Below are 23,327 nucleotides of genomic sequence, written 5' to 3'. Positions count from 1 at the left end.
AAATGCTGTAGTGGCCACAGTTACAGCATTACGCAAGCACATTCTCTAACCTATATGGCATAAGCAGCTGTTAAAATATTCTAAAATAACATAGAGAGTGGTAAGGCACAACATTAGGTGGCAGTTAGTGCTAGCAGCCACTTCCAGTATGACAATGTGCCCCACCACATAGGAAGACCTACTATAAACCCAAAGCATTGGACAGGCCTTCAAAGCCCCTAGACCTGCAATTTACATGGCTAAAAAGGATCTGCCGCTAGAAACCTCCAGAGGTCCCACTGTTTTGGGACAATACACCATATCAGGCAGATGGTAATAATGTTGTGACTGACTGATTTTTTTTTTTTATATATATATATATATTTTACACACACACACACACACACACACACACACACACACACACACACACACACACACACACACACACACACACACACACAAAGCACAGAGGAATTCTACACAAATTCTGTATATGCACCATCATCAGGGAAACGGGAGAAGCAGACCCGCTCTAGTTTAGCAAATTACAAACTAGCCACTTTTTTCGATAAGTGCACAGCCTAAAGAGATAAAAAAAAGTATGAACTTTTCTTTTGGGAGGTTTAAAAAACAGAGTTGCAGGTCAGCAGAAGCTGTATAACAGAGGCTCTCAAAGCTGGATATTTAATTTGGAACTTTTACTGAGTGTGACCTGTTCATATGCACACATACACACTGAACCACACACTCACGTACACATATATTTAATACTGAATAGAGCCATAAATTAGATGGACCGCATGAATATGCTGGCTGCACCTTTCTGCGGTCGGCACACTGTGAACTGGGCTGGTGTGAAGTGTACACTCAGCAATCTGTAAGTGATTTCTGATGCTTTTAAATTCTCTCAGCAACCCTTACTGTTGGTTGAAAAAAAATCCATCACAGGGGAATAGTGAGATAAAGAGTGTGAGCTTAGGAAACTTGACTTAAAAAGAGATAATGACTGACAGTTACCTTCAGATGAAAGATGAAAAACGTTAGAAAAGAAACATGCAGGATGCAGCACCAAGGTTAGAGGGGTTCAGATGTATGCGTGCTGATGTCAATTACACAACGTTGGTGATTAAAAAAAAAAAATGAAACAAAAAACATACTCAAACAGCATACAGATGAGGATGTGAAAAAAAAAAAAGTAGTGCTCTTTGTCTCATCTTAATCTTCAGGTTTAGGATTCTGCAAGCAACAGCTGAATACTGAAATACTACTGAATGACATACAGGTTTGCTGATGCATCTCTGATCCAGCAGCAATAAACCCCTGTCCACTGAAACACTGCGTCAGTGGCTTCAAGTCGTTTGACATCATTCAATTTAATTAAATTCAATTTTATTTATACTCGCACAGTGCAAAATCAGAGTAACAGTCACCTCAAGGTGTTTTATACTGTAAGGTAAAGCCCATACAATAATTACAGAGACAACCCAACAATCAAAATGACTCCCTTTGCAACAGTGGTAAGGAAGAACTCCCTTTCAACAGGAAAAAAACCTCCGGCAGAACCAGGCTCAGGGATGGGAATTCATCTGCTTTGACCAGTTGAGGGTGAAGGGAGGGAGACTTCAAATTTGTTTTTTGTTTGGTTTTTTCATTTGAATACTAGACCCTAGATTTTTTTTTCTTTTACTTTTACTGCATTTTGTATTAAGTTAAAGATAATTTCTGACATTGCTTTCGATGAATATATAGATTTCTCTATGTTTGTGCAGGAGAGAACCAAAAAGTCTTGACAAAAAATGGGCAGCAGTGTGAAAATGTTTATGTTTGAATGCTTTAAAGTTGAGAGCTTGCTCTTTATCTACAAACAAAAATGTTCATGATACCTAGTTGTAGTACCTTTTTGGTCTCTTTGGTCTCTTTCTCTGGTCTCCTCTCCAAATGGACCATGATTGACATGTTTAGCTGTCTGAGTGGTATCCAGAAAAAATGCTGTGGGCTTTATAGATAATTGGGAAACTTTCTGGGGAAAATCTCGTCTTGTTAGGAGAGACGACATCCACCCCACTTTGGATGGAGCAGCTCTCATTTCTAGAAATCTAGCTGAATATATTAAACCCTCCCCAAAACAAAAGGGCTGTTGTCCTATTTCTAGATCATTTCTGAATCTCTGTTTACCTGTCTTTTCCCTCTGTCACTGGCAAATGAATAAGATGCCCTATTTTTAAAAGGTTGCAACTCTGAAGTTTTATATCCAAATACTGGAAAATCACACAATAAACAAGGGTTGAGCTGTTGCCTTCAGGCCAAGGTGGTTGAACAGATAATAATGACACACAGAGGTTGTCTGATTTGAGTGACAAGTCTCTATTTCCATCAGAAAATCATATTTTATTCATTCATTCACAACTTTGATTTACTGACTGACTCACTGACTAACTGGGGCATCTTTGACATGTGAGTTCAGGTGCTGCAAACACATCAAAATGAGCACTTCATAACACTTTTGAGTGAGAAAATCACAGGTGTATTCAACAAAGACAAAGAAGTAGGTATCAGTATAATGATGCTTTTTTCGTGGTGTATAATGAAGTTTTTTGTCATGGAGTAAATGCATGACTGCTCCAGAATATTCTCCACCATTGACTTTCGGGGCCTGTTCCATTTACCCCCAGCAAACCAAAGGGAAGAATTAAATAAAAAATAAAATAAAATAACATTCTATTTATATAGCGCCAAATCACAACAAACAGTCACCTGAAGGCGCTTTATATTGTAAGGTAAAGACCCTACAATAATTACAGAGAAAACACAACAGTCAAAATGACCCCATATGAGCAAGCATTTGGTGACAGCGGGAAGGAAAAATTCCTTTTAACAGGAAGAAACCTCCGGCAGAACCAGGCTCAGGGAGGGGCAGTCATCTGCTGCAACCAGTTGGGGCTGAAAATAAAAAGTATTTATTAAAAAGGCACATTTTAACAAAGGGAAGGTGTTTTGACTGATGCTCATTTTGTCACACCCCTTCAGAATGTATATCTGCGCTGCTCCATGTGTAATTCCGTCCCCATAAACAGGGATCAGAGCGGAGCAGAGGAGGGAACTGTTAACTGAGAATAACGTTACTCAAGTTACTCAAGACAACTCATTTACAATTAAGACAACTCAACCAATATTATTCACAATGCTACTGGAAGTGCAAAAAAGTTTCCCAACAAGTGTTAAACTGCCCAAAACAATAAAGGATAAATTGCCCTCTTTCTGATTTTTTTTTTTTTAAAGAGCAAAATCAACAAATGGGAAAATGTACAGCCTGTCAAAAAAAAAAAGTTTTAGTGAGCGTAACTCTAATATTTTATTAATCTCTTATTTAGCACTAATTAGCAGTTATCTCTGTCTGTCTGATGCACCCATATACAGCTGTGAAAAAGAAAGCTTTCAAAGTAGTCTATGGAGTGAAAAACCAAGTAGTCCCCATGATTTACTAGCTTGTAGCAACAATAAGTTTACCAATGGGCACTTTCATATGTCTTTTATATTCACTGTGATTTACTGACTGCCATCTCACCTTTTTCACTATCAACAGTTTCCTAACCCTACTTTCTTGTATATTATTAATCTGAGGTACTCCTAGCTATATTGCCATCTTAAGATATCTTTACCCAAGGTGCTACTGCAATAAGTTAAAGGCAATTAACGTTCTACTCAAGAGAAAAGAGGCTACATCATTAATTCAGCCATTTTTCTGTAATCATGTTCTGGTTCTGTGTTGTTTTATCAGAAGTAGTCCTTGAAGCTCATCATTACTGGCTATTGATTAGCAGTGTGTAAACTCTCAACTCTACAGCAATCTGGGTCTAACTGCAAACTACTTTAGGATCTAATTGCAAGATAACCTCAAAGTCAATAAATGAGTAAAAATCGAGCTAAGGCAGCATAGCCCCGGGCTGCATGCATGTACCCACCTACATGTTTAAACACAATGAATTACTAATTAAACACATTTTAAAAGGTTAAGAATGAATGAATTTTTTTTTTCTGAACACAACCAATATTTCCTTTCTTTAAAAGCCCACTGACTAAAAACACTGAAATCAAAAGGAAGTTGATGGGTTAGATTTACCCAAGAGACAAGAAAAAGGGAAAAAATAATCAAGACATTGCCTGATAAGATAAAAACTCTGGGTCCCAGTGGGACCCTGGTGGTGTTCAAGATGCTTTTTCCACTTCATCCCCAGAAACTGAAGCACAAGATGACAGCTGTACCCTGTCCTGTTTGAAATAAAGAAACATCTTTTTGACCTGTCTGTGTCTCGCCCATCTCAAGTGGCATATTTAATAATACAGCAAAGACAAAAGGTACATCATCCAATTACAGGAAATGGCACATATTCTGTCTCAGTCATCAATCAGCTACTGTAATTATCAGAATCAATTTTAAATGCCAAAACCATTAATCATGTTTTCCAGTAATTTTCCTGTAATGAATTCAAAGGCAATGACGATAAATACAATTTGCCAAATGTAATGTACCAATGCAGACTGTAAGAGGTTTCCCATAAAACATTAATGAATTACAAAAATTATGCTAATGGGGGAAAAGACAAGGAAAAAAAAAGTCAGCCACACTAATATGACTCTGGATGGCAATTAGCTGACTAATGCAGCAGTGTGCCACCTGTCAGTGGTAGGTGAATAATCACTCAGACTATCAGCACAATCTAAACAAAACATTCACTGTTTGTGCATTGAAGTAGTGCAAAAGCTTTGCACACAAGCAGGAAATCTCAGCACAGAGAGTTAAGAACACCCTGCTTCAGATTCAGCTAGTGCACTCGTTTGCTGGTCTGCTTTAGTGTATATGCTTCTCACAGGCAGCCCAGCACCACAAACCCAGAGACAAACAGAGACTCCTCCACTGGCACACATTTATTACTTTTTTCAGTTTCCTGGCCCCTCTTGTCTCTCACTCCAAAGCCGTGCCAGCCATCAGATGCTTCTGATCTGAACCAGTCTGTTTATAATTGATTCTTTAATGAATAAGTTTTTTCTATCTCTTTCTTCCATTTTTTCACTCTTTGCTCCATGTGTATCTCAGCCCACCCGATTCATTATTAAAAATAATTTTTGTAAGGGTAGGTTCTGTGACAGGTCACATGGAATAAATGGATTCTCAGATCTCTCCATGCTCTGGGGTTGGTTTAATCTATGTTTCCCTCCTCTTTTCACCTTTTGTCCACCAAGCACCCCCCACAGCAGGAGTCTAAACTGTAAAAAAAAAAAAAGTCTTTGTGTAATTAAAATGACAAAAAAAGAGGTCAAATGAAAGGAGCATGTGTCCATGTGTGTATGTGTGCTGGGGGCAAGGGACATGGTTAGCCTTCTCAAAAGCCCTTTGAAAGGAAATCTATTTCTTCCATCCCCTGCTGGAAAGGCCAAAATAACGTAAGCAGGAGTGAAAGTTATGTTAGGTGGAACTGGCTATTCTGGGTCTTTGCCAACTATGAATTCTCAGCTTTATATAATATTACTCAGAAGGCAGTTCATAGTGGCAAATCACCAGTAAGAAATCTTTTTGTCAGAATTGTGACAACATGATGTACATTCAAGTTTAAAATTCAAAGGATTGGGCAAGGTGATGAAAGGATGCTTTAAAAAAAAAAGACAAAAATCACAATGCTGAGGGATGTTGGGTTCAGAATCAAATATTTTGAATTGACATATTACAAAATCTAACTCGACTTGTCAGGTGATGACAATAAATCACTGTAAATCTAAAGGTCATCACTGTAGAGCCAGTGGCTTTTTGCATTCAAAGAGATTTTTACATTAGGCATTCATTCATTACTCAGCAAAACCTAATTGATCCATGTCTTTGAGTTGTAAGGTAATAGCAAATTGATTGATTTAGCCTCAGGAGGAAAAATGTGGGAATTGTCCAGCCAAAAAGAACAGCAGAATCATCGGCTTTGAGCTGATGGATAAGACTGGAATAACAATGAATAAAAAAATGGTGGATCAAAGCTGAGGTGTGTCAAAAACAGTTTAAGAGGAATGGCAGATTAAAGCATGTTTGAAATTCTGCTATTATAAATGTGAGTTACCTCAAAAGACTCAACAGTATTCAAATTTAAAAGATTATCTATTAATTAAGCTACCCCCAACTCCAAACCTACACAGGACCAACAGTATATTTTGTCTCCATTGCTGAGGAATGAAATGCACTCCTGGTAACACAAACAATGGAACTTCAGGCTAAGAAGGAACGTCCTTATTGCTTGTGTGGAATACTTAATATAGATTAGGAGGAGGAACGAACGCAGACCCCAATAATTCTTGTCAAGAGCAATATGTAAAGAGCAATATTAGTTAAAAAAAAAAAAAAGACTTAAAAATCCACACCTATCCTTTAGAATGCTGTTTGTGTAAATCCAATCCATGGGCAGGCGTCTCTAAGGCTTCCTGTATTGATTATATCTCATTAGCGACACTTCTCTGTTCCACCAAGGGTGGACTCTGAGGGTCAATGGACAGCTGAAATGGAGCCAACAGCTCAATAGAATGGTCATGGCAATTATGCAAGAGTCTGGATTACCCAAAAGGGGAGTGGGTTCTCAGCTAGAAGATTTGTAATATATGATGTGTGATATGTCAATAATTTAAGCTGAAATGACTGAAATGTTCCATAACTAAGAATTTAACACACATATCACCTCACAAATATTTCACGCTGCTTAGATTCATTTGCTTATCTGAAACAACACTTAAATGTGACACGATGCTGCCACAGTTGCATGAAGGAGCTTTTCAGAAAGATTTCCTCTTGAGAGATAAGTGCCAGGCACTTTTGAAGTCTTGTAATTATGTTTTTTTTAAGTCTGACATGTTTTCTCAATATTAAATGTCAAAAAAAAAAAAAAAAATGCACTTTCACTCAACAAGTAATCCTCAGAGCTGAGCTCATCAGATCATCCTCAGATCTTCTACACTTGCAGTCAACACCACATATAACAGGACAAACTGTGCTGTTAATAGTGTTGAATGATAATCTTTTTTTTTTTAATTTGTTTAATTTAACACATTCTGAACAAATGACTGACTGAAATGCACTGAATAATAATTATTTTATTTTACATGCACACACACTCAAAATGCGAGTGTTTGAGCTTGTTTAATAAAAGCATTTTTGATGTGTGGGTGGGTTGATGGATATTTAAGGGGTGTTGGTTGCCTCCACGGTGTAGTGTTTAATATATTTTCCTTATGTGAAAGAACGCAGATAAAATATTAAGGTTGTGTCATAAAAATGTGCGCCCAATCAAATATGTAGATCAATCTGCTGTGGCAACCCCTTGGGAAATAAGGGCGCTGTACTCCATCCTATTGAGTGGGCAGTGGCTGTTGTTGGTTTGGTACCACCTTTAGTCTTCAACAGTTTAACCCTCTTAAGCAAGCGCTCTTGTAATTTCTTTAAGGAGTTTCAGGAATAGTTCTCCAGGCTTCTTGAAGGACATTTCAAAGCTCTTCTTTGAGTGTTGGCTACATTTTATTTTATTCACTGTCAAGATGATCCCACACAGCTTTAATAATATTTAGGTCTGGGCTCTGGGGAGACCAATCCATGACTCATAGTGTTTCACTGTTTTTTCTATCCAGGTATGCTTTTACTGTACTAGTAGTGTGTTTGGGATTATTGTCATGCTGAAAAATGAAGCTGTTGCCAATCAGATGCTTTCCAGATGGTACAGCATGGTGGACCAAAATCTGAAAGTACTTTTCTGCATTCAAAACACCATCAAATTTGACTACTAACTGAAATACAGCCCCACACCATGACAGTCTTGTGTTTTACAAGACTGTAGACACTGTTGACAAAATGTTCACATTTGGATTAATCACTTCAAACAACATGTCCAGTTGCTGTGTAATTTGGCTTACCCAGCCTTTTCTCCCCATTTCCCTCCTATGGCTTCTTGACAGCCACCCTTCCACTGAGACCATTTCTGATGAGGCTTCAGCAAACAGTAGATGGCTCAACGGCAGGACCAGGTGAATTTCCCAGGTCAGGCCTTTGTTGGCTCTTTTTACTATTTTTTTATGACATGACTTTCAGATACTCTTTATCTGCTGGATACAGCTCTTTTTTTTTTTTTTTTTTTTTTATGCCTGCCACTTCTGCTTTTGTCCTCTACTCGTCCAGTTTCCTCAAATCTTTTAAAATATGCAAAAATGCTATTTTATGTCTGTCAGACTGTCAGCTTTGGCATTGTTCATAGAATCAACTGACAAGTTGCCTAAAGATTCAATTTAAAATTGGTTTTTTGCTAAGTTATCTGTTATGTGTAGATACAATGCTGGTTCATTCCTTAAATTAAGTGCCTTTTAGGTGCTTGAATGATTCATAAGTCTGTGTTAAGTGACTTAAAAAAATCTTCTGAAAATGGTCAAGTACAAGGACTGGACTGAAAATGAGTGAAAAAACAGCCAATGTCTAAAGAAAAACTTTGAAATAACTTCAGACTAGCTGGAGAACTGTTAATCAAGACCAATTTAAAAATGAAAGTCTGGCACCTTGGAAGCAAAATATAAAGCAAAGATGGTGGACTAGATACTTTTGCACAGTACTGTATGTTAACAGGGTACAGGTTAATGCAGAAAGAACGCTTATGCTTTGCGATAAACAAATAATTTATAATTCTGATCAAAATTTAGTTCTATACAGCCAAAGACCTTACAAAAGACACCACTATGAATGACTGTATTTAAAATATTTTTTCTGTTCTTCTATCCATTTAAATAAAAGCTGAGCTCTTGCGACATAAAACATAGGAGTGGAAAGGAAAAACCTATTGAAGTGCCATATTTCATTGCGTTTGGGAAAACAAATGGGCAGCTGTAAAAGGCAGACACAATGGAGCTCTGCAGTCTCCAAAAGGTTAAAATGAGCACAAACCTGTGTCTACTGATAGTGCTTCTATTGCTGCTCCTACTGTGGCAGCTGTTGTTTTGTGTCTTTGTGCCTCTCTGCAGCGCTTGACCATTATGTTCAGTTTCATCCTGAGGACTTTGTTGTTATCTGGGCCTCACTTTCTGTTTATCTGGCCTTTTCCTGCTGTTTCTTTCTTCTTCCTATTTTTTTTCTCATGTACTGTCTGTCTCTCTCTTACACTGTCTGTCAACCCCCTGAGCTTCAGTTTTGAGTTTTTGAGTGCAAAGTTATGAGTCTGTTAAAGTTCTCCCTGGTGATTGAAGTTGGATGTGGGTGTCTTTAAGTGTTCAAAATGGAATAACTTAGAGGTTGTGACATTGCCGATCAACATATTATCTGCAGGGAATTCCACTGGGATGCAGCAAAACAGACTATATACTCAGTAGGTTTCCTCTTAAAATGGTGTACATTTATAATGGCTCTATGTGTCAGTTTATGTGTCTTCTTAAATTTTCTGTAAGTAAAATTCAGAACATTAGTATAGCAACAATCACCTGTTTGCTATGTTAAGACAGAATGGAGTAATGCAGTACTTAACAGAGAATGAAGTAATCTGAGCTTCTCTGTTGGTGTATGTGAATTCCTTCCTTTGAAACTCTTGACTCTCTGCTTTATTAAAATGATACAGGAATCAAAGTGTAAATAAAGGTAAGGTGCAGTCCTGAGTCCGTACCAGTTGGCTTATTGTAGTGTATTATAGCCATTCAGTATATTATGAATGGTTTTGGCTGTAAGTGAAATGCAAAGGCAGTGAGGTGGTGTAGATGCCGTCTCTCTAGGGAGACATTCCATAGTTCAGAATTCCATTTATCGCACCATCAATTACAAACAAACCCATAAACTATCAAATTCTGGTCTTGGTATTTTGTTCACTTTTTATGGTTCCTTATTATCTCATGCAGCTATGGTTTGGAGGCCGTAGGCCATCAATTGATATTCATTTTCATGTGAAAGTTTTATTTCCTGGTGTTCTTTAATATCATCCGAGCTCAACCATCTGCATTCCTAGTTAGCAGATGTTTTTCTGAAGGACAAAGTTGCAGCAGGGGAAACACGGTAAGAGATAATGAGTCACTAATTTTTAATATATCCAGCAGCAATGTTTAAAAATTGGTTATATGACAGTGGATCTCACAGGATATTTGACTTTTGACAAGGACACAATTCTTCTGACAGGATAATGGTGGACTTAACACCTGAACCTCAACTGAATAACAACATTAAATCCAATTATGATACAATACAAACTCTTACATGTCCATGTTTGTGGACCTCTGAGAAAATTTGACTATATTACACTCTGGGTTCTCACAATTGCACTGGAAAAGAGCTGCATTACATGCTTACCATTGTTTAATCTCCCATCTTTATCAGAGGACTGATAATGTGATAAACCTGGACTCCCTGGTGCCATATGTAGCAGTGATCTTTTGTTTCTGGCTATCTTCAACACCCAGGGAGTGCCTAGTGAGCCACGCTGCCGGTGCTAGCGAGAAAACAACAAGAAGCTGCCGACAGCGTTAATCACAGTTTTACTGTTTCCATGCCCTGGGGTTTGGAGGCAGAGGCTGGTGAGAGTGGTTACCTTACCCCCCCCCCCCCCCCCCTTTTTTCTATCACACTGAAGGTTTTTTCCACACCATTAGTGCTCTCTGCTGAGCTGTTCTATCCAGGTCTACGACTGTACAAATACAGCAGAGCGCTGTGAAGTACCATCTGCTATAAGCGCAACTAACTACAGTAAATGTGAAAACATCAGCACATTAGACCAACCAAACCATGTGAGCCATGCAGCCCACCTCTGAACTACATGGTTTTATACGACATGGGGAGGGTGGGGTGGGGGTGGGGGTGGGGATCACTGAAGGACACAGAATGTAAGAGTGGGACTGAGGGCTGAATTTACTAAGCTTGTTCACAGCTTCTTTCCACCACATTGTGAGGATGTATTAGATCATATTCATGACAGGATTCTCAAGAGATATCAATTTATTAATACACTGTGATTCTCGCTTGCCACCTGCATGAGCATCTGTTGAATTGCTGTTCTTTTAAGACTAGCTCCCACTCCCACAGCAGGCTGCCACTGTTTGTAATGTGCAACATTTTATTGTCACACTTGTATGTGTCTTATTGGATTTTTTTTTTTTTTGTATGTGTGTGTGTGGGGGTGGGGTGGGGTGGGTGGGTTTGGTTCTTTGCAACTGTCAACCCAACACATTTCTTCTTGTTAAAGCTTCCTTGTTGTCTACCTACAATCCTCTGGTACTCTTATTCTCTAATTCTTATTCTTTACAGGTTGAGGTCTTGATTTTGATATTTTTATGGTATGATTTTAAATCAGCTTCTTTCATTTACAGGAATCACTCCCAGAGTTACTCAAATAGCAATCTGGCAACCCACCGCTAGTCTCATGACTTGGCCTCTGAAGGCAACAACCAATTTGTCTAGCCTTCTAGTATAGCAGGTATCTGAGACTTGTTCAGTCTGCAGGTCATTGTTTATAAATGGAAATACATTTAAATAGATGAAAGAAAAAAAAGCTTAACTGTTGTCAGAAAATAGTCGACGATTTAAAAATGATGCTCCAGTTCCTCTGTTGCCTATACACAACTGCTTACCTGTGTTTAATTAGCTGCTCAAATGCACTGTCAGTAAACCTTGAACTACAAGGTCAGAAAAATGAACAGAATGTGTCTACACATTCATATCTGTGTATCTTATCTTTAATTTTCATAGTCAGTAAAATGTGTATTACATTACCACAGAATTCAGTGTATTGCCTGTGGATTAAGTGTAGAGTCAGCATCAGTTATCATATAATCAGTAAAAAAAAAAAGAGTACATTAACTGCTGTCAACTGCGGTTACACAATCAATACAATGTAAACACCGAAGCGGCTTGTATAGCAGCTTTATGTGATGAGTCATTGGGATACTTTATGGCAAATATTAAGGTCACACAGGTTTCAGGTAATAACTGGATATCTGAAAACATTCAGCAGATAAGATACAAACAGAAAATATTTCACAGTGACAATCTGTTCTAACGTCATACTTGCATAGAATGTGTTGTGGCACTGGCCCTGGGCTCAGCAAAGATCAGGTTTTGAGCCTTTATGAGAGTGTTGCTCAACTTTTTATATTCTCTAAACTTACAAAATAACGCTATTGTGCAGGGCCCTGCAGCAGTATGTGTAATATCACCACACTTTGCAGCTCCTGGTCAGTGTACAGTGTCGGTTACAGTGTGGTTTTCTGTCTGATCCTGAGGGGAGGCGGTGAAAGATCTGGAATGATGGAGCTCCGCCAACTGTACTGTAAAAAAGCTGTCTTGATAATTCTCTTTTATATCTTCCCGAGTCATTTCCCAACAGCAAACTTCAGTGACCAGTGCTCAACACAGGTTCTATTGTATCTTGAATCTTGTATTGCTAGTATGAACGGATGACCCATACAGTATATTGGCAGGTCTCGGCTGACTCTTTAGAAGATGTTTAACTCACCACTTTGAAGTCTTCAGCAGCACATTCCTCCCCTTTGTATGAGCAGGAAAGCAGCATGTCCTTAATGTCGTGGCCTGTCCGGTCATAAAATTCACGCATGTTGAAAGGCCAAGGCTTAGACTTGCCAAAGTCCACTCTCTCCTTTAGGATCTGCAGGACATTTTCCTCCAACAGGTGTGGGTCCCGAATTTCATGCCTGGACAGCAAGATTCTTGACTTAGTTAAAGCTGATCAAAAATATGCATATTTGCACAACTAAGCAAATTTATTTCAGAATTTCATATTTAATGTTGTTTTTCTTTAGTTAGATAGACAGCAAACAACAAAGACAACAGCTTATTCACCCTCAAACTTAACCAAAGGATACATAAAGTACCAATCTGGGTGAGTGTGTCCAAACTTTTGACTGGCTCTGTATATGACAACATGTCAGATCAGCAACTAGCAAGCTCTCTCAATATTATCATGACATTTTGTGAAACTGACAGCTTAGCTGTGGCATACCAGCCGTTACGGGTGGCATGGAGAAGGAGAAAGCAACTCATTATTCACTGAAGAGGAAGATTTTGTTTCACACAATTACTTTAATCAGTCGGTTAAACAATTAGGGTTAAATGTGGTGGCAGAGCGATCATGTAGAAAAACATAACATTCAGAATGCTGCATTCTGGTTGATGATCCTTCAGGCATAATATTTAACATAAAAATATGTTTTTTTTAAAAAACAAAACCTTCATATAACATCTGCTGCAAATTTTTTCACAGTCAAAAATGGAGGTTCACTCTTTCATTTCTCCCCACAGACACATAAAAAGTGTGACAAAGAAGGAATAATTTGCGTGCATCAATGCACACAAAAATGAAACAGAACAAAACACTGGGGAAACCATTTATGAAATGCCATGGCTTGGCAGCTACCATCAACCTCTAGTGCCTGCTCACAGTCATTCACTGATGCAAAGTAACCTCAATTAAACAGTATGGCCCTGTTCGGTGAAGAGGCGGCCCATTGATGACCCCTGTTGAGCGAAGGGCCATCAGTGGTACAAGCATCCAAATTATAGAGTGCTAAAATTAAGCACTACTGACAGACACTTGTGAGATTATTTTTGTAGGACACTGAAAGTGAAGAGCACAACTTCTCTTGCTTCCAGATTAAATTACTGCAAATTGGTAAGGTAAGGTTTTTACTTCAAGTCCTGAATTCATATGTAATATAAGATGGCAGCAGTAATATTATAATAGTGATTGTTATAATTGGCCAACTCAATTTGCACTGGAAAACATGAATAAGCCTATCCCCAAGCTGAAGAAGTGAAGGCCAGAGACGGAGAAAGACAAATGCGTACCCTTCTCTTCCGCTGACCTGACAGTAAATCTGTGAATGACTTTGTGGACACTGACAGCAGAGTTATTTCATAAGCATGGGCACTATTTCAAACCATAATTGGTGGTAAAACTTAATAGATTTTTTTTTTTTAAAGTTCCACAAGGTCAAGTTTTGTCTATGATAATGAACAAGATTTTGTCCCTTGATGATGGGAATAATGTAAGCCGATCCATGAATAAAAAATGAAATGTTAGATTATTTCTTTGGGAGCACTGCCTTAATATTCAACTGGAGATGTGTTTTTGATTCTTGTCCAAACCAAATTACAAGAAATGTAATATGTTTCGCTGTTGCTACAGTGCTGTTTGCCTGGTACAGACTAAATGAAAAAAAAAAAAAAATGTTCACAACGTGAGGTGGATGTGCTGTAATTTAAAATAAGGGTTGCTTCTCTTTCCCATGCTCATAACACCGAACAGAGACGGTCATGTTTCATGCTGAATGGAGTTCACAGTACTTTGACTGATAAAATTGGCACTATTATTCTGCCAAGTTCAAATAAATGCCACCCAATACTGTCTTAAAATTCAACATTAACAAATCACCTAGGATTAACTCTAGTGGACTGTAACATCTTTTTTTTTTATTGTTGCAGTTTAAGCTTTCAATGGGAGTACCAGCTGCTGGTTGCAGTTTTTGGTATTTATTTTTTATAAATAAGAGTTTGTTCCAGAATTTGCTTAAAAAAACAGGATCTGCTATGTCACAACAGTCTCAAAACAAGACAGTCAACCACTACGTTTGATTAATATCAATGATAAATCAAAGAAAGTCTATTTACTTGCTACTTATTCCCTAGTATATTTTTCTTTTCATTAATTTACTACAGGGCAAATCAGGGATGTGTACAGTTAAATGATTATCACCGATACTGGGTTTATATTACTGTAGAATGAAGCCAATGTGGAAGGAAAAATGTAGAGAAATAAGTTGCAACATAGTAGTTTATCTAGCTCGTGAGTCTTCACAATTTACAGGTTATTGGAGTGTGTAAAGTACTGAAAGAAAGTGATACATTTTCTTCTGTGTTTGTTTTGGAGAAAGGGTGCTTCCTGAATTTAAACTATCCGTGTTTCACACACTCTTTGAAAGGGATACATATGGGCTAAATCATCAAGGAACTCCAAGGATGATTTAGCTGGTGTTTTCTTGCTGTAGGTTGGCTGTCTTGCACAAACTAAGATAAATGTTAGAGACAAATGTGACCCTGACTTTGACCTTGATTACAATTAGAGACCCATTAGGTGATCATTGCGAATGTTTCACCAAAAAATGACCAATATTTTACGAGGAATAGCGATTCTTGTGACCTGTGGAAGGATAGGTGCATTGCCATGGCACAAGCTTGTTGGTCATTCAGCTGGATGAGCTAAAAATGATAATCACAAGTGTGTAATTATCATCTATCATTTAGAGTTCAAGTTACTCTAGCATAAGGATTAAAGTTTTATTTATCCAGTTTTCTCTGCATTATATGTAGTAGGTTTCAGGAACGACATCCAAGGAGGATTTTTTTTTCTTCTCAAAAAAATTAAAGTAACACTTTGAAAACCCATCAGATCTTAATGAAAAAAAAAAAAAAAAACTCTCAATGGGAAAAAAAATCATGCTGGATATCTACAATATACCCATATAGACTGGGTAATGTGATAGGAACAAAAGGCCACATCGTTTGACGGAAATGAAAATGATCAACCTACAGAGTAATGAATTCAAAGACACAGCGAACATTAAAGTGAAAAAAAAATCATGTGACAGATTAGTCCACTTTGCTGAAATTTTATTGCAGCAATTCAAAATTGTAAACCTGCTCTCATATATGAAAAGCACACGGTGCCAAATCTGTTATTTTATGGCAAATGACAATCGGCTCCACAGTGCCAGGCAGTGAACACAGGGCCCACTAGAGGATGTCAGGTCCTCGGGCCACCCTCATGAAGTCTGTTTCTGAATATTTGGTCAGAGACATTCACGTCAGTGGCCTGCTGGAGGTCATTTTGTAGCTCTGGCAGTGCTCATCCTGTTCCTCCTTGCACAAAGGAGCAGATACCAGTCCTGCTGAGGTATTAAAGACCTTCTACAGCCCTGTCTATTTCTCCTGGAATATCCTTCATGATATTGAGACTGTGGTGCGAGACACAGCAAACCTTCTGGCAATAGCAGTATATATACTGCTCAATAAAATTAAAGGAACCCTGTTTAAACAGAGTATAGCATCAAGTCAATTAACCTTCTGGGACATTGATCCTGTCATTTAAGTCATAGAGGGTGTTGTTAATAATTTTCAGTTACTTTGGTGTTAATGAAATTAACAACAGGTGGTTTTACAGGTGGAGGCCACTGACATTTTTCCCCTCCATATTTCCTGACTGCTTTTTCACTAGTTTTGCATTTGGCTAGGGTCAGTGTCAATACTGGTAGAATGAGGAGATACCTGGTTGCACAGGTAGTTCAACTTCTCCAGGATGCCACATCAGTATGTGCCATGGCTAGAAGGTTTGTTTTGTCTCCCAGCACAGACTCAAGAGCTTGGAGGAGATTCCAGGAGACGGGCAGTTACTCTACATCAGGGGTGTCCAAACTTATTTGATGGATGGCCAGATTTGATAATGTGACAGTGCCTGAGGACCAACAGTCCCTAAAGACATTATTATAAACAATAAAAGATGCATATAAATATTCTATTTAATAATTAAAACATACAGAAACTCTGTAAAATAGAACTGTGTGTTTCTGGTAACACAGCAACAGGTAAGCCACTGACACTAATGCAAAGGGTGAAACTGAGATCTGGATCTCAGCACACAGGGCAGGTCTGGTTCCAGAGCAGTGGTAGACATGCATGAAAATGTCACATAGGCGGGAGTCATTTAGTCTTGATCTCAAGTGGTTCTTGTTTAAGATCAGAACAGAGAAACTCTGCACACATAAATATGTGGAGCCAAACAAGCCATTTTCTTTGCACATGTTCACATCTCTGGAAACTTGACCTTATTCAGCTGCTGGTATTGTGCCAAAAAAATTATGTGTGTTTTTGTAATGTCTTTTCTTATATCGGTAAATAGACTGTAGTCAACAGGATTTATGAGGGGCTTATATATAAAATAATGATCTGTTTTGCAAGTATCTATAACCAACCCAGTCCTTTTTGGCCACTTTAACTATCTTTATAGAGCTGTGATGGTTTATTTATTGCAACGTCTGCTGCCCTCTTGGCCAGATCTATCTGAAAAATTAGAGTTTTTACCCTGATAAAGAATATATAAAAGACACTTTGCCAAAAAGTGATTGTACCTTCTACCTTGTGACAAGAGTGTTCTTTCATACTCAAAATAAATTGATATCATTCATGAGACACGTTTGATTCAAAATTATAGGCCAAAAACGTCATTCACACCAGTTTAAATACAGCCTATCATTCTGGCAAATGCTGAAAATCACTTTTTGGCACAACACTGGTAAAAAAAAAGACACGAGAAAGATGCTGGTGTTGGCTGTGACATTCACTGTCACACTTAAGCTCAGTATGCTCCAGCTGCAGGAGAGGTTGCTTTGCCGATGTTTTTATTTGACGCACAGCCATTATGTGTCAAATCGGCAGCCTACACCGGCAGAGCCCCCTGTGTCACCTATGACCCCCACCCAAGTCAAATCACACAACATGGGCTGTGATTGGTCAAATCATTCTTCCTTTTGTGGTTTTGAAGCAGTTGGCATCTGTGACATGACACTGCCTTCATGAGTTAAAAAAGCGGGACTGCATGCTGAGTTGCATTCATTGTTTGTGCCGTCGGGCCAAAATATAATTTTTTTTTTTTTTTTTTTTTAGACTAAACGCGTGGTCCATATAAAATCCAAGCTCGGGCCATTTTTTGGTCTGCAGGCCGGACTGATGGCCTGGGGAGGCATATCCATGGATGGAGGCACAGCTCTCTACAGGCACCCTGACTGCCATTAGGTAAAATCCTTGGACGTACTGTCAGACCCTACACTGGTGCAGTACTGTAGGTCCCGGGTTCCTTCTGGTGCACGACAATGCCCGGCCTCATGTGGCAAGAGTATGCAGGCAGTTCCTGGAGGATGAAGGAATTGATACCATTGACTGGCCCTGACCTCACCTGACCTAAATCCAATAGAATACCTTTGGGACATTCTTTTGGTCCATTCATTGCCACCAGGTTGAACCTTAGACTGTCCAGCAGCTCAATGATGCCCTGGTCCAGATTTGAGTGGAGATCCCCCAGGACACCATCCATTGTCTCATTAGGAGCATAAACATTGTCAGGGATGCATACAAGCATGTGGGGGCCATACAAACTATTGAGTACCATTTTGAGTTGCTGCAATTAAATTTTGGCAAAATGAACTAGCCTGCTGGATAATTTTTTCACCTTAATTTTTGGAGTATCTTTGAGTTCAGCCCTCTGTAGGGTAATAATTTTCATTTCCATCAAATGATGTGCCTTCTTGTCCCACTCCTTATCAGTATAGATATCCAGCATGATCCCCCACCCCCATTGATATCTGATGCATTTTCAAAGCGTTCCTTTAATTTTTTTTGAGCAGTGTATAAATGGTGGTGTAGTAATAAATCTGTCAGTGAGCCCATTTACAATTGATCATGTCCGTAATGTTTTGAAAAAGCTAATCCTGGGATTAGCTGAAAAACAAAAACAAAACAAGAAAAAAAACACTTACGATCATACCTCAAAACTATTCCAGTATTCTTGCCCACATGGGAACTACATCACAACACTGTCACACTTTATTCTAATAAGAAGATACAGCCTGTTGTGGTATATTCTGAACTTAATTGAATTGTATCCTGAGCCACTGTTTTATAGGAAACACAAAGCTGCCAGGAGAGCACTTAAGATGCCACGCTCACATCCTCAAGTCAGGAGGCTTTAGTTGAAGCGCATACAATCACAATAATATGGGTAGATTTTTAATATTGCCCTGCCACTGCTCCCTAAAGCAATCACTGCAAACTCTCTACATATGGGAGGGGGAGACTAAATTGGATTATGGGCCACAAGCACTTTAATTTTCTTGTGGGGACTAAAACGAATGAAGGACCATCTGCAACACTTTGCCACCTCATGAGAAGAGAGAGCAAATACAAGCAGCCACTGATTTTCAGAGTGGACTTTCACAGTGAGACTGTGGTAACAAGACAGTGTTCTCTCTCTCTCTCTCTAACACAGACAAAAAACAAACAAACAACAAAACAAAAAACAAAACAAAGGCACTACATTTGCATCGGTGTTAATACCTCAGGCCGTGTGACACAACAGTGAACACATCTTGCTATAATCTCAGGTAATTATCCAATTAGCGCTAATTGAACGCATACACTAACAAGGATTGGATTGTCTGTGCAGTGCCCTTGAAAATGAATATCTACAGTGTTTCCTGGTGGGTGACTTTTGGTAATCATATCTTCATGATGGTGCACCTGTGATTCAGTTATTCTTCTAATTTGGACAAGGTCACAGGAATGCAAGCTAGGGACGCCACGAGGCACAGAAAACCCAAACAAATCTTTATTGTACCGATGAACAATACGCAAACAAACCAAAGTCGCAAAATATGGTAAAAACATGCAAAACATTTCTGTGTCTCCACGGTTGTAATCTTCTCTCTGGTAAACAGTCACAGTACACTATAAATGCAAATGAACCACATTTGAAAAATCAGCTTTTTCCGGTTGATGACCTGGCCTCCCAGTACCCTCATCTGTGCAGTTTTTCTTTTTTTTTTCTTTTTTTTACACCACTTAAATCCGTAATATGGCCACAATCTTGCTGAGACAGATTACGCAGTCAAAGTTATCGAGCATTACATTTCACACATAGCTTACGGGAATTAAGAGCATGTTTGCAAGCTAAGGAAACATGTTTCAGCCCGAGACCTGTGTAAGCAGAAGACGTGCTTCTCTGATTTTCATGAGCTGATCTAACACTTCTTGGCAGCACACACCACATAATCAACACCTCTCCCAAAATGACCTTTCTTTTGCTAATTATCATTTAATTGCCTTTGCAACATAATAAAAATAAAACTGAGCAATTTACTCTTAATGTTCTGCACTGCCAAGTGTAACTTCAACCTGAGAAAATACAATGCGAAAGTGATTGATTTTTTTTTTTTTTGTCTAGAAATTGCTAGAATGGAGTAGGTTAAGGTGAAATTTCTAGCAGCTCAGCTATGAATGTCAGTGTCTAAGAAAGCCTGGCATCACTGCAAGGGTGGATATTGCCTGCATCTTCCTCCTGAGACAGTGATGGACACTGACCCACAGCCACATGGCATTTTGTTTGTATTCTGTCATTTTCTGTCCAAACCCACCACCTGTCTGGTGTTATCACAATGCTTACCACTGAAAAAAAAATTTCTGCTCAGTCAATGCATAGTTTAAAATCTGTAGATTCAAAGATGTTCCTAATGTATCTGTTCTTCTTCCATATCCCTTAGTAATTCACCCCCCTTTGAAACCAGTGAATAAAAAAAAACTGTCCTTGTCATTTAAAAAGAAAAAAGAAATGATAATAAAAAATAATAATATAAACTCCAAAATGTAAAATGGATGCCCTCCCTATCCTAACCCCCACTCAAGGCAGAACTAACTGAGAAGGCAAGAAAAAGGGAAGAGGGAGATGACAGTGTTCATCAGTGGCACAACTCTGTAGCTTAACAAACAGCACTAATTACACGGGGATAAAGACTTGTTCATCACACGGCTTACGAGACACAAGTTAATTGCCTCTGCTTGTAGTCCCCTCCCTCCATCAAAAGTCAACTCATCCCAAAGTCACTTGGAGCAAGTTTGGCTGCTTTAATGTTCTGCTTTCTATATCTTTTTTGTTTGTTTTTTTGTTTTGTTTGTTTGTTTGTTTGTTTTGGGGGGGGGGGGTGTAACCTGCACCAACAAATCAACAAGGTGGAAGCCTACATTTATATTTTAATGCTTTGCTCTTTGCTGACAGACAACCCAGAAGCAAACTGAAATCTATACCATACAAATCATGCAAACTGCATCCGCAAGACAGAGAATATATTGCTATCCTGTAAAGTTATAACCCATAATATGGATATTTATATATAGGGGTCACAGAAAAATGATACTCAGTATGAAAATAGGAAATTGGATTTATGTCATTCCAGCATGTACAGCATGCACAGTCGCACTCTGTGCCTGGGGCTGCAAAGCTTTGTAGATCAATAGGCTAAAAATAAACTGAAAAAATGAGTTTAAGATGATATTTAGATGTGTTTGTATATTTCAGATCTTTTATCTTTGTATAAGTGCAGGAAGCAATCTTTATGTGTGTGTGTGTGCATGCATGTGTATGTGTGTGAATTTGCAAAGAGGAGGATTATTGTAATATTGTGATCAGTTTAATCTGGACGGCAGAGAGAAGAAAAAGTGAAGGAATTCAAAGTAAAAAAAAGTTTCAACATGAAACAGTGTGCTTGTCATGGCTGCCGCAAGACTAAATGATCAAAGCATGGCAGAAAGCAACAAGTGTAAAGGGAGGGACTGGCAGTTGTGAATCATGCACGTCTCTCAACACTTTGTCAGCAGGGGTTTAAAAATCTTCTCCTCTGCTTATCCAATATTTATATTTGCATCACATGAACTGTAAGATGATGAGGCAAGGAATTGCACCAGCAATATTTTCTCCATCATCATCTTTTATTAAACACTTAGAAACAGCTCATCTATTATCCGTTACTTGGGGGATTCATAGCATCTATACTGAGATGTGTTCACTCTCCCCTCTTTTTGGTCAAACAGGTTATCAGCACATTTTAACAGGTGGATTTAGGGCTAGATTTCATGTTGTTTCACTGGGTTGCACAGCTGTGGCAGCATGTGTGCAGTATGGCTTTCAGTGGACAGCAGATACGTAATGTCACTAGATTTTTAAGTGACCAAGCCTAATGCTTAGCTTTTTACCACACTCCACCCCCGACCCCCACCCCTTTTTACTTACAGTACATACATCATGCTAGAGACAATCATCAGTTGTCAGAGCTCTGAAAGGTTTTGCATGCTTTGTTAATGCCGTCTGGATATCCTCCAGTGGCCTAACAGCTGCAGTCTGTGAGACAGGTGGTAAAACTCTGCTCTGCTCTTCCATGTGAGATAAGATTTGAGTTAAAACAATGCAGAGTATACCTAAGCTTCAAAGTTAAATGGCACCTCATACACTGCTGCTGGGCTTCAAAGCATAAAACCTGCTTCCAAATAGAGACTGCCTAAAGAAGACATATAGAGATTTAGTCAACGGGTCCAGGGATTTTCTTTATTTCTTGAGCTCCCAGTTATTTTCAGTTTCATGATAACTGTACCAGAATGTGACTAGATTAAAAAAAAAAAAAAAAAACTAGAAACAACAACTTAGAAACATTTAGCTGAAACACTATCTTTTAAACTGTTACATCACATTAATGCAGGGGCCACAATCAAATACTGAATCAGCATATACTAAATCCACACAGATGTGTTCCATTGGAGCCAGGCTGCTCAGTACTGGTTTGTCACAAACTAGGCTACGTAACAGAAAAACAGTTGGGCTGTAGGTGAGGTGGGGATTTAGTGCTGATATCAAAGCACCAATAAGCAAGCCTACACATAGACAGGTACTGTAAATGGCAATCAGACGCACACACCTGTGGTTGAGCAAGGCAAGGAACTCCCCAGCATGGTACAGGTCGTTGCGTGTCACCTGGCTGAAGCGGAAGGAGTTAAGGTTGCAGAAGGTTACTGAGGGGAATATTATGAGTGACGCCGCCACTTCATCCAACTTGGTGACATGGGGGTACTCGAAGTAGAACTGTACCCGATCCACGCACACCATCACCAGCACACCCATCGAGGCCAGGAAAAACAAAATCCACAGCGTGCGCTTGACATACATCCGCTTGTAAGTGAACATGTGCGAGATGCCATGCAGCGTGGATCTGGCGGCGAAAACTTCAATGGGAGCCGGCCGCCTGTAGTCCACGTCCTCCGAGTCCGCTTTAAGATCCATTATGTCCCCGAAATGAGTTTAGATGAATGATGGGTGCGGGGTTGCAAAAAGAGGAAAGTGGCTTTATAGATAAGTAGATGTTTTATTAATGAGGAGGAGGTTAGTGGCTGCAAGTTCACGCCCTTCTACGCATGTACTTCTCATGCAGTCTGTGTGAGATGTTGCGTCACTGACAGCCGGCAAAATTGCTCCACGTTTAGAGCATTTTACCTCAAATATCCTCGAAATACAAATTTCCTAAATGAAAACACCTGGGGAAAAGTGAATATGGGAGAAACATGCGTTGTTTCCTGCCTCGTTTAGGGTCACAGTTCCATAATAATGGTAATAACAATAAAAAGCGCGCATGGATAGATGCCAGCACTGTCCTCTCCTGCACACTTCTGTAAGATTATCGAGTTGATATTTGGCTTCTAAGCTTCA

The 23,327-nt window shown here is 38.9% G+C and overlaps 1 protein-coding gene across 1 annotated transcript in view; it reads right to left on the bottom strand.

Annotated features, from left to right (window-relative positions):
- Positions 1 to 22,962, bottom strand: part of asic1b (acid-sensing (proton-gated) ion channel 1b) — a 184,571-nt gene extending 161,609 nt beyond the window's left edge. Inside the window, exons 1-2 of the mRNA XM_030730358.1 lie at positions 22,543 to 22,962; positions 12,474 to 12,669 (exon numbers count right to left, since the gene is read on the bottom strand). Of these exons, the coding sequence (XP_030586218.1) occupies positions 12,474 to 12,669; positions 22,543 to 22,904 (558 nt within the window). The 5' untranslated portion in view covers positions 22,905 to 22,962. The remainder of the gene's footprint in view (positions 1 to 12,473; positions 12,670 to 22,542) is intronic.
- Between the last annotated feature and the right edge of the window lie 365 nt (positions 22,963 to 23,327).

Source organism: Archocentrus centrarchus, chromosome 5 (assembly GCF_007364275.1).
Source record: "Archocentrus centrarchus isolate MPI-CPG fArcCen1 chromosome 5, fArcCen1, whole genome shotgun sequence".
NCBI classification, from domain to species: Eukaryota; Metazoa; Chordata; class Actinopteri; order Cichliformes; family Cichlidae; genus Archocentrus; species Archocentrus centrarchus.
Note: the sequence above shows the minus strand (reverse complement) of the source record. Positions and strands in the feature narration are given on the sequence as shown.